The sequence below is a fragment of the Leuresthes tenuis genome, unplaced genomic scaffold, assembly GCF_036924035.1.
Source record: "Leuresthes tenuis unplaced genomic scaffold, fLeuTen1.0.hap1 SCAF_13, whole genome shotgun sequence".
Classification (NCBI taxonomy): domain Eukaryota; kingdom Metazoa; phylum Chordata; class Actinopteri; order Atheriniformes; family Atherinopsidae; genus Leuresthes; species Leuresthes tenuis.
This window is the reverse complement of record NW_027325367.1, coordinates 15993634-16004541: the sequence shown is the minus strand read 5'-3', so window position 1 is coordinate 16004541 and position 10908 is coordinate 15993634. Positions and strand designations below refer to the sequence as shown.

At 45.4% G+C, this 10908-nt stretch overlaps 2 protein-coding genes across 2 annotated transcripts; both read left to right on the top strand.

Moving 5' to 3' along the window:
• Positions 1-58: 58 nt before the first annotated feature.
• hsp90aa1.1 (heat shock protein 90, alpha (cytosolic), class A member 1, tandem duplicate 1) lies at positions 59-4454 on the top strand. The gene is made up of 11 exons (XM_072362252.1): positions 59-230; positions 980-1126; positions 1214-1580; positions 1690-1823; positions 1927-2232; positions 2341-2506; positions 2666-2856; positions 2959-3106; positions 3215-3483; positions 3598-3931; positions 4033-4454. Exons 2-11 carry the CDS (start codon positions 980-982, stop codon positions 4140-4142), a joined length of 2172 nt encoding a protein of 723 aa, XP_072218353.1. The 5' UTR covers positions 59-230; the 3' UTR covers positions 4143-4454.
• A 345-nt stretch (positions 4455-4799) lies between these two features.
• hsp90aa1.2 (heat shock protein 90, alpha (cytosolic), class A member 1, tandem duplicate 2) lies at positions 4800-10115 on the top strand. Its single transcript, XM_072362251.1, has 11 exons — positions 4800-4969; positions 6361-6510; positions 6617-6983; positions 7072-7205; positions 7425-7763; positions 7882-8047; positions 8151-8341; positions 8589-8736; positions 8852-9120; positions 9221-9554; positions 9676-10115. Exons 2-11 carry the CDS (start codon positions 6361-6363, stop codon positions 9783-9785), a joined length of 2208 nt encoding a protein of 735 aa, XP_072218352.1. The 5' UTR covers positions 4800-4969; the 3' UTR covers positions 9786-10115.
• Positions 10116-10908: the final 793 nt, after the last annotated feature.

The window sequence follows — 10908 nt, the reverse complement described above, 5'->3', positions numbered from 1 at the left end:
AAGCTTCCGAAGGGTAGCTTCGAGAAACCCCCCCTAAAGTATAAAAAGACGCCAGGACGGCCTGGGGTCTGCATAGAGTCAAAAAGTACTCGCTCGAACACAGCCAGGAGAGACTTAACTGACCACAGGAGCAGCTGCGAAGCATACATTTGAAGCTCTTCAAGAGGAGAGGAGAAGCACAGCGATTCATTTGAAGATTATCCTCAAGAAGTGACAAGAGTATAATCAAGGTAAGATTTGATCATTTTGTACCGCAACAGTTTACAGCTTCGGTCAGTGGATTGCCCCGGCATGATTAAAAGTAAGTTCACGTAAGGAAAAAGTGTTCAAATTTAATTTTTGGCTCAAGTTGCTTGTAGAATGGAAGAATAGTTTCTCTTTACCATCAGTAGCTCAGTGAAGCGTAACATGTAAGAAGCACATGGCGAGCAGGGTGACCCTGACCCCAAAAGCAGTGGCTGGGTGAGCAGGAAAGCCGGCTGGCAGAAAACAGCAGATGTAGCATTTTCACATCTTAGCTCAGCAACATTAATATTTATATATATATATATATATATATATATATATATATGAAAGGAACCTGGATAAAAACTTTAGTAAAATCTGTTAAACACAGAGAGAAAAAAAAAATCCAAAAGTCGACTGCTCTATCGATAAAACTGAGATCATTTTCTCTTTCATGGGGGTCTTTGGATTTTCTTTTTGCTCGCTGGTGTTACTTCCTTTGGCAAAAAGGAGACACATGTTAGAGACATTTGGGGTTGAGAAAGCATCAGAGCTCCACCCACTCTTTTTTAAACTCCAATCATTTGATTGACAGATGGAGCACATGTTCCTCTACCATTAGCACTGGCCACCTCACGTATGCCATGTGGCGATCTCAGCTAAGAGGAAGATGTTTAGAATGTAATAAAAAGGGGGAGTTCAATGAACTTTTAAACCAACACATACAATTACATTTTTTTTAAATTTCTTTTAGATGCCTGAGAGCGCGGGACACAGTATGGAGGAGGTGGAGACCTTTGCCTTCCAGGCTGAAATTGCTCAGCTTATGTCCCTTATTATCAACACTTTCTACTCGAACAAAGAAATCTTCCTCCGAGAGCTTATCTCAAACTCCTCAGATGTAAGTAAAATCAGTGATTTCATTTGTCCCATCTTCTGACATTTTTGCAACCGCCGCTGTTCTAATGCAAGTTTCTCATCTGGACAGGCCTTGGATAAAATTAGATACGAAAGCTTGACAGACCCCAGCAGACTGGAGTCCTGCAAAGATCTGAAGATCGAAATCAGGCCCGACCTGCACGCCCGCACCCTCACCATCATCGACACGGGCATCGGCATGACCAAAGCCGATCTGATCAACAACCTGGGCACAATCGCCAAGTCTGGCACCAAGGCTTTCATGGAGGCTCTACAGGCTGGAGCCGATATCTCCATGATCGGACAGTTCGGTGTGGGTTTCTACTCTGCCTACCTGGTGGCCGAGAAGGTGACCGTGATCACAAAGCACAACGATGATGAGCAGTACGTGTGGGAGTCTGCAGCTGGAGGCTCATTCACAGTCAAATCTGACGACGGTATGTTTCGTTGTCCTCCTTCCCCCTTCACTCGATACTTTGCACAATCACTACAATTTGACTCATTACCTGACACCGCTCTCATTTCCAATTTGACATTTGCTTTCAGGAGAGTCCATTGGCAGAGGCACAAAAGTGATCCTTCACCTTAAAGAGGATCAGACAGAATACTGCGAGGAGAAGCGCGTCAAGGAAGTAGTGAAGAAGCACTCCCAGTTCATCGGCTATCCCATTACACTTTTTGTGAGTAGTATTCACCGCATTAAAAACTTAAACACAACCACGTGAGAACAACAGTAATGTTGCTCATATGTCAAATGCTCACGAACCCTCTCGCATGTTCAAGGTGGAAAAGACGAGAGAGAAGGAAGTGGACCTCGAGGAGGGAGAGAAGGTAGAGGAAGTTGAGAAAGACGCTGCCGAGGACAAGGACAAGCCCAAGATTGAGGACGTGGGCTCGGATGAGGATGAAGACACAAAGGATGGCAAAAACAAGAGGAAGAAGAAGGTCAAGGAAAAGTACATGGACGCTCAGGAGTTGAATAAGACCAAGCCCATCTGGACCCGTAACCCCGATGACATCACCAACGAAGAGTATGGAGAGTTCTACAAGAGTCTCACCAACGACTGGGAGGACCACCTGGCTGTCAAGGTAAGCCAGAGATGAAAAGCATGTCAAAGAGCTGCAGCTTCTTCATCACCACCCCTAATTAGTCTACAATTTAGCTAATAACAATGCACATACATCTTGAACCTGCAGCATTTTTCAGTGGAAGGTCAGCTGGAGTTCCGGGCCCTGCTTTTCGTCCCCAGAAGAGCTGCATTTGACCTCTTTGAAAACAAGAAGAAGAGAAACAACATCAAGCTCTATGTGCGCAGAGTCTTCATCATGGACAATTGTGAAGAGCTCATTCCAGATTATCTCAGTAAGTAGCACATAACAAACGTGTACCACTGATTGTACTGTCCGATTACCTCCCATAAATCCAGATTGGTTAGATTATAAGGACATGCACTTTGTAAAATACATATGTCTTGCTTTGGATGGCTGAGCAGTGTTCATCTTTATCTGTTTATCTATTTAGATTTCATCAAGGGCGTGGTAGACTCTGAGGATCTGCCCCTGAACATCTCCAGAGAGATGCTGCAGCAGAGCAAGATCCTGAAGGTGATCCGCAAGAACCTTGTCAAGAAGTGCATGGAGCTGTTCGCGGAACTGGCTGAGGACAAGGACAACTACAAGAAGTTCTACGAGCAGTTCTCCAAGAACATTAAGGTAGGTTCATCGGTCTGAGCTGAGGAGCTAAAACTCTCTGGTCAATCTCCCATCTGGGTGTAATTTCAGTGGCACGCAGTAACACATTATGTCGTGCCTTAGCTTGGAATCCATGAAGACTCACCGAACAGAAAGAAGCTGTCGGAGCTGCTTTGTTACTACACCTCAGCCTCTGGAGACGAGATGGTGTTTCTTAAAGATTATGTCTCTCGCATGAAGGAAAACCAGAAGCACATCTACTACATCACAGGTAGGTTGTTCGGCTTGACTTCCATTCTTTCATTTTTGTCAAGTTATTCCTACAAAATCAATTGTTGAACAACATATTCATTAACTGAACTCAAAACCATATTTGCAGGTGAAACTAAGGACCAGGTGGCCAACTCTGCCTTCGTGGAGCGCCTTCGCAAAGCCGGCCTTGAGGTCATTTACATGATCGAGCCCATTGACGAGTACTGCGTGCAGCAGCTGAAGGAGTACGATGGCAAGAACCTGGTTTCAGTGACCAAGGAAGGCCTGGAGCTGCCTGAGGATGAGGACGAGATGAAGAAGCAGGAGGAGCTCAAAAATAAATTTGAGAACCTTTGCAAGATCATGAAGGACATCCTCGATAAGAAGATTGAAAAGGTAATGTCTACCCTTCTAGAAATGACATAATTACCATCTTAGTCAGTTTTATAACACCAACAAAGTTACCTGGACTTTGGGCACTGAAATAACACTGAACCGTGTCATCCGAAGGTTGTGGTTTCCAACCGCTTGGTCTCTTCCCCCTGCTGCATCGTCACCAGCACCTACGGCTGGACGGCCAACATGGAGAGGATCATGAAGTCTCAGGCCCTTAGAGACAACTCCACCTTGGGTTACATGACTGCCAAGAAACACCTTGAGATCAACCCCCTGCATCCTATCGTGGAGACTCTGCGGGAGAAGGCCGAGGCCGACAAGAACGACAAGGCAGTGAAGGACCTGGTCATCCTCCTGTTCGAGACCGCCCTGCTGTCCTCAGGATTCACGCTGGAGGACCCACAAACGCACGCCAACCGCATCTACAGGATGATCAAACTGGGTCTTGGTATGTGTCATTCTTCACTCTGCCACTCACATCAGATTCATCCCTCACATCGCACAGTTACAAGGAACTTGGGTTGTTGACAAATGCGTTCCCATTCTCAGGAATTGATGACGACGACTCTGCAGTTGAGGACCTCATTCAGCCGGCTGATGAAGACATGCCAGTCTTGGAGGGAGATGAAGACACATCAAGAATGGAGGAAGTTGACTAAAACACTGAACGCGTTTTCCCTGGCTTTCTTAATTTTTATTTTTGTAAGTTATATTGCCTCTTCATTTTGCAATTTGTTTAACACATCTCATTTTTTCAAGTAGAACCAAACCCTCTCTACAAATTCACTGAGTTAATGCAGGTTATAATCTGCCTTTATATCATAGTAATGGCTATTTATATAAAACTAATATTATACACATGATATCAATGATATAAAGTCACTGGAGATTTGAATTGTTTCTCTTTTTGTAACTATTACATTTTTATATGTAAAGCATTAAAATTTGTAATAAAATATATTTACAAATGCTCCCTGTCTATTGCTGGCTGAATCTTTTTTCACTTTGCCTGTTTCCCACCTTCAAAATAATGGTTAATGGCTCATTTTAAGAATGGCAGCACTATTCAACTACAGCAACTTGTATTTTTCACCAACTCTTTACTTTTACTTAGTGTTCTGGAACTTTTAGTCAGTGTTCTGGAACTTTCAGTGAACACAGCGTGTGAACTCTCACATGCCTTCTTCCTTAATAAAAAAAAGTCGCCCCTCTTTAATACCGCCTCCTTCTGCCATTAAAGGATAGAGAGGCGCGTACAATCCCTTTGATTGACAGCCCACCGGGCCTATCAGCATCCACCACTGAGCTGTAGGCGAGAAGCGTTCCAGACGGTTCTGGAAGCTCCGGTAAGGATTTTCTCGAACGCTCCAAGAGCATATAAAGTCCGCACGAACTCACTGTGTCAAAATAGAAGTTACCCATCGAGCGAGATATCAGTGGCTGGCGTTCACATCACTCCGCAGCTTTCGATACACCGAGGACCAAGGTAAATGAATGGGTTTAATTATTGCAATGGAAGTGAGATGCCATTCAAAAGTTTCATATGACACACTTTCAGGTTATCGGTTAATGATGGTTAACATTAGCTTGACTGTTATCGAGTCTGTTTTCGGTCGAAGCTTATATTTTATGTCACGCGCGTTGCGATACTGAAGTCGTCGTGGAATCTGTATAATGTACGTGTTTCTTGGTTGGTTTCACATGGTTGTGCACGCATGTTTTGAAGGTTCTTAAAGGCTAGCAGTGGGATTTGAACCCCCCTCAGACTTTAATCTGTTCAGACCTGCGGTCGCGTGGATGCACGATGCTGTCATGGGGCGCTTGGCAGCACGAATGATGCACAGTTAAATGTCGGGTGTAGTTCACACTGTCTGCTGTTGAGTTAACGTTTCAGTGTAGGTGAGCATTCACGCAGTCTGTACAGATGGTTGAGAAGGAACCCTCCAACCCCCACCCCGTGGAAGCTGCTAGAGACTTCTGCTCGCATCCTGGTACCTTCTAGAAACTTGCGTTTAAGCCGGCAAACCGGCAGGTGGTGGCATTTCTCCTCGTGCCAATCTGCAGTTCGAGTCACGTGCTCCTCTCATCGACCAATAACCGAGCAGGATGGGATAACGGCGTGTTCAACTCAAGTAGGATTTAGTGCAGAAGATCAGACCTACTTTAGAAATGACTGAACGTAAAATAAGTAAAAAATAACAAAGGTTTTCACCTAGCTTTGTGTTTGCCACGCGCTGGAGATAAAACTACAGGTATTGAGAGGGGGGAGAGCAGAGGCAGGCGGGTTTAGTCTCACTTTTAGAGGACACAGAATGCAGGTGACGCCTTGAAGAGCTGGATAATCTGTCAGGCCAGCTGTCTCTCCAAGCTTTGCATGCTGGCATAATCTGTCATGATAAAGCATCCCTCCTTGTGTTTTAAAATAAAAAGCTTTTAAATGTCTGCTGATTATTTAGCCAGCATTTTAACTATGGCAGAAATTCTGAACAATTTTCAGAAGCTGCCCCCCCTCCCTTTTATAAAATAAATAAATAAAGAATTAATTAATTTTTTTCCCTGAATGATCTGTAAACTGCCACAGATTTGGCTGGCGTCACTTTTGAGCCTCATTCGGGTTGTGATTCCATGTGACGATTATAAAGATCCCTATTGAGGATAAAAAGGAAGCAGGACGCCTCCATGTCATATTGGAGCCACTCGTTGCTGGTGTGTTGCGCTGCAAACTGATCCACGGACCAGTGAGAGCGTAGCATACCCCTGCTAACTGAAACTGAAGCGTCTGGTTAGAAATGTAATGTTCTGTGTGTGTGTTTGTTATCATTTTTAACTCATGACACATGCTCATTCTAAAAGTCAGTGTTTGTGCCTCTTATTAAGATGCCTGAACTCCACGACCAACCAATGGAGGAGGAGGCAGAGACCTTCGCATTCCAGGCTGAGATTGCTCAGCTGATGTCCCTGATCATCAACACTTTCTATTCCAACAAAGAGATTTTCCTTCGGGAGCTTATCTCCAACTCCTCAGATGTAAGTTGCACCATTCCACAAATGGAAGGCTGTGCTCTTAGGAGCCACCTTTTTTATTCTATAGAAAATACCTTAATTGTGCCTTCTCCCCTCCTCCTTCATGCAGGCGCTGGACAAAATCCGCTATGAGAGTCTCACCGACCCCTCCAAGCTTGACTCTGGCAAGGAACTCAAAATCGAAATCATACCCAACAAAGAGGAGCGCACCCTAACTCTGATCGACACGGGCATCGGCATGACCAAAGCCGATCTGATCAACAACCTGGGCACAATCGCCAAGTCTGGCACCAAGGCTTTCATGGAGGCTCTGCAGGCCGGGGCCGATATCTCCATGATCGGACAGTTCGGTGTGGGTTTCTACTCTGCCTACCTGGTGGCCGAGAAGGTGACCGTGATCACAAAGCACATCGACGATGAGCAGTACGCCTGGGAATCCTCTGCCGGAGGCTCATTTACTGTTAAAGTTGACGACTGTGAGTAATGGTGGCATTGTGAAAACTGCCGGTACGTTTAGTGTGTTTCTTATTGTCGTATGCGCTGACTTCTGCTTCTCCTGTGCAGCTGAGCCACTGGGGCGTGGCACCAAGGTGATCCTTCACTTAAAAGAAGACCAGAAAGAATACCTTGAAGAGAGGAGGGTCAAAGAGATTGTTAAGAAGCACTCGCAGTTCATTGGCTACCCCATCACACTCTTTGTAAGTCTTTTAAACCAACTGACAGTTTAACTTATTTTCCTCTCAGGAAAACCACATTTAGAACCTTAACAAGATGCAAAGTGGCTGAAAGCTCTCAGTTAAACGCATAATGCAACCAAATTGTACAAGAAGCCATTCGGGAGATCCTGTGGGCCCGGAAATGAGGACAGATCTGGTGACTGAATGGACCCGTGGCTAATCTTCTCTTCCACCTTTCAGGTGGAGAAAGAGCGAGACAAGGAGGTGAGCGACGACGAGGCAGAGGAGGAGGAGAAAGGAAAGGAGAAGGATAAAGAGAAGGATGAGGAGAAGGACGAGGACAAACCCGAGATCGAGGATGTTGGGTCGGACGAGGAGGACGACCACGACCACGACCATGACAAGTGTTCAGACAAAAAGAAGAAAAAGAAGAAGATTAAGGAGAAGTACATTGATCAGGAGGAGCTGAACAAGACCAAACCCCTGTGGACCCGCAATCCAGACGACATCACAAACGAGGAGTATGGAGAGTTTTACAAGAGCCTCACCAATGACTGGGAGGACCACCTGGCTGTCAAGGTTGGTTACGATTATGTTTCATTACCCTTTAACATCTATATTAGCCCTTTTAGGCACATTTTTATTCTTGAACCATAATAGTTTCTGGATTTAAAGAGAAATGTTGTTTTTCCTGCAGCACTTTTCAGTGGAGGGTCAGTTGGAATTCCGCGCCCTGCTCTTTGTGCCCCGTCGGGCTCCCTTCGACCTCTTTGAGAACAAAAAGAAGAAGAACAACATTAAGCTTTACGTGCGCAGGGTCTTCATCATGGACAACTGCGACGAGCTCATCCCGGAGTATCTCAGTAAGTGTCAAAGTGCCGCGTTACAAGCTCATCCGAGGTGCTCGCATCGGTCAAGTCGTACAGAAGCGTGAAACGTGACCAAGTTGTCCTTTTCCCATCTCAGATTTCATACGGGGCGTGGTGGACTCTGAGGATCTGCCCCTGAACATCTCCAGAGAGATGCTGCAGCAGAGCAAGATCCTGAAGGTGATCCGCAAGAACCTGGTCAAGAAGTGCATGGAGCTGTTCACGGAACTGTCTGAGGACAAGGACAACTACAAGAAGTACTACGAGCAGTTCTCCAAGAACATTAAGGTGTGTGTCCACATGCCTGAAGTCTTCCTGTTCTGATCCTCCTGAATGCCATATTAAGCCTCTGACTTCCAGCTTTGATTCCAGTTACTCTGAACACCTAAAAGGGCCAGTGCTGCTATATAATTAGCCTTTTAGCCATACTGGCATAAATGTTGAAACTGTAGCTGCTAACAAACTCGAATGCAGCTCGAACTGAGTACGTTTGACTGCTGGTCACTGACAGCTTGAATGTTTTTGGTTTCTCCAGCTTGGCATCCACGAGGACTCCCAGAACAGAAAGAAGCTGTCAGAGCTGTTGCGATATTACACCTCAGCCTCCGGAGATGAGATGGTTTCCCTGAAGGACTACGTGACGCGAATGAAAGACAACCAGAAACACATCTACTACATCACCGGTGAGAATCCTTTTCCAACTTGGAGCCTGTCGACGTGAGACGAAAGTCAAAATTAGTCATTTTGACGTGCTGTGAAACGCATGAGTTCTGACAAAATTTCACTCCCTGTGAGCAGGTGAAACTAAGGACCAGGTGGCCAACTCTGCCTTCGTGGAGCGCCTTCGCAAAGCCGGCCTTGAGGTCATTTACATGATCGAGCCCATTGACGAGTACTGCGTGCAGCAGCTGAAGGAGTTTGAGGGAAAGAACCTGGTCTCTGTGACAAAGGAAGGCCTGGAGCTGCCTGAGGATGAGGAAGAGAAGAAGAAGCAGGAGGAGAAGAAGGCTCAGTTTGAGAACCTCTGCAAGATCATGAAAGATATCTTGGAGAAGAAGGTGGAAAAGGTGAGCTGATCGTGAATTGAATCAACCCACGAGGATGTTAACAGCTTCACACCCTGTAGAACTCCCTGATGGAGACTGATCTGAATTCTTGTGTCTTCAGGTCACTGTCTCCAACCGCTTGGTCTCTTCCCCCTGCTGCATCGTCACCAGCACCTACGGCTGGACGGCCAACATGGAGAGGATCATGAAGGCTCAGGCACTGAGGGATAGCTCCACCATGGGATACATGGCTGCCAAGAAACACCTGGAGATCAACCCTGACCATCACATCATGGAGACTCTGCGGCAGAAGGCCGAGGCCGACAAGAACGACAAGTCGGTGAAGGACCTGGTCATCCTCCTGTTCGAGACCGCCCTGCTGTCCTCAGGATTCACGCTGGAGGACCCACAAACGCACGCCAACCGCATCTACAGGATGATCAAACTGGGTCTCGGTGAGTGTTTGGGGTGTTTGGGCTGACTGTAATAATTCAAACCAGCTCCTCTTGTCCATATCTGTGCAAGATGATCAAAATGACCCAGACGCATGCTCTTTTTTTTTTTCCACTTTTCCAGGTATCGACGAAGACGACGTGATGACAGAAGAAAACCCCGTTGCTCCCACGGAGGACATGCCTCCCCTTGAAGGGGACGATGACACCTCCAGAATGGAGGAGGTGGACTGAGCCTCTGCCCACTTCCTGCTGGCGTTCAGAAGCAGTTTATTGTACAGTTCAAAGTTGAAATAAATGTAAATGAGCTTGGAATGTCGCTCCATTCATATCCATTCCCACCAGCTTCTGTTTGACTTTGCGTCGCGCACATGCTGTTAAGATTCTTTGCTTTGAACTTAATTCTTCCAAGTTGTCCTCTTCTTTGTTCTTAGTTTCTTTTTCTTTTTTTTGTATTTTGTCATAACCCTGCTTTTGTTTTTGTATTTATTGACATTCCAACGTGTCTGTGTTCTGTAAATGTAAATATCAGAGCTGATACTGTCATTTTGAACAAGGGAAATAAATAAACGGTTGAACAATTCATTTTGTTTTTTGTTTTGTTTTTTTAGGAGCAAACACTGCCTCAAAGTCACCAAATTAATCATAAGTCACAGTCTCAATATAAGAGGCCTGTAAGAGGGGTTGTAAGCATCAAGCTGCTCACTGATCAAGAAAATGATCTGAAAATGACTGTTTTAAGGGGAAATGGAGCAACATGAAGGCTAAAACTATTAAGTAGATGGCAGCGATAAGGACGCTTCAGGCTCTGCAAGGGTCTATCAAATGTTCCACAAAGTTTCTGTGGCAAAGGGTGGTGACCAGCTAGAACTGCTACAGGGAATGTAAAGAGAAAGTCTCAAGTCTCACACACTTACGATGAAGACGGGACACAAATATCAATCAGTCCAACCAGTCTGCTTCACACATTTATAGAATGTAGAGCCACAAAAAAACATGCATGCAGTCTGTCAAATATCGTGTAAATAGTCCTATTCAGAAAAAAAAAAACTGTCCATAGTTTTCATTGGCCTAACTGACTGGATGGTTTTTCGTTGTAGTACAAATCCGTGTTTTTTTTTTCCGTCACTGTAGCTCCTGCAAAAAGAGTCCAAAGCGGATGAAAGGAAACTATGACGAGTCCAATAGAAAAAAAAAGTGAATGATATGAAACTGAGAGGACACTGCCAGTTCAACCCGTTTCGTTCCTGTTGTCTCTTGCGTTGTAGTAGCCCAGCTGTCGCCAGCAGGGAGCTCCCAAAACCCTTTGTCTGAGACGCGAGAGTCAGCTGACAGACAGCAGCCAATCAGGTGTTGA

What these genes read in the sequence shown, in the direction of transcription:
- hsp90aa1.1 (XM_072362252.1), top strand. Translation starts at nt 980, where the DNA reads ATGCCTGAGAGCGCGGGACACAGTATGGAGGAGGTGGAGACCTTTGCC. An exon ending in AGGACCACCTGGCTGTCAAG is followed by an intron (nt 2,233 to 2,340) that starts GTAAGCCAGAGA and finishes TTGAACCTGCAG; the next exon opens with CATTTTTCAGTGGAAGGTCA. An exon ending in TCGATAAGAAGATTGAAAAG is followed by an intron (nt 3,484 to 3,597) that starts GTAATGTCTACC and finishes TGTCATCCGAAG; the next exon opens with GTTGTGGTTTCCAACCGCTT.
- hsp90aa1.2 (XM_072362251.1), top strand. Translation starts at nt 6,361, where the DNA reads ATGCCTGAACTCCACGACCAACCAATGGAGGAGGAGGCAGAGACCTTC. An exon ending in AGGACCACCTGGCTGTCAAG is followed by an intron (nt 7,764 to 7,881) that starts GTTGGTTACGAT and finishes TTTTTCCTGCAG; the next exon opens with CACTTTTCAGTGGAGGGTCA. An exon ending in GCTCATCCCGGAGTATCTCA is followed by an intron (nt 8,048 to 8,150) that starts GTAAGTGTCAAA and finishes TTCCCATCTCAG; the next exon opens with ATTTCATACGGGGCGTGGTG.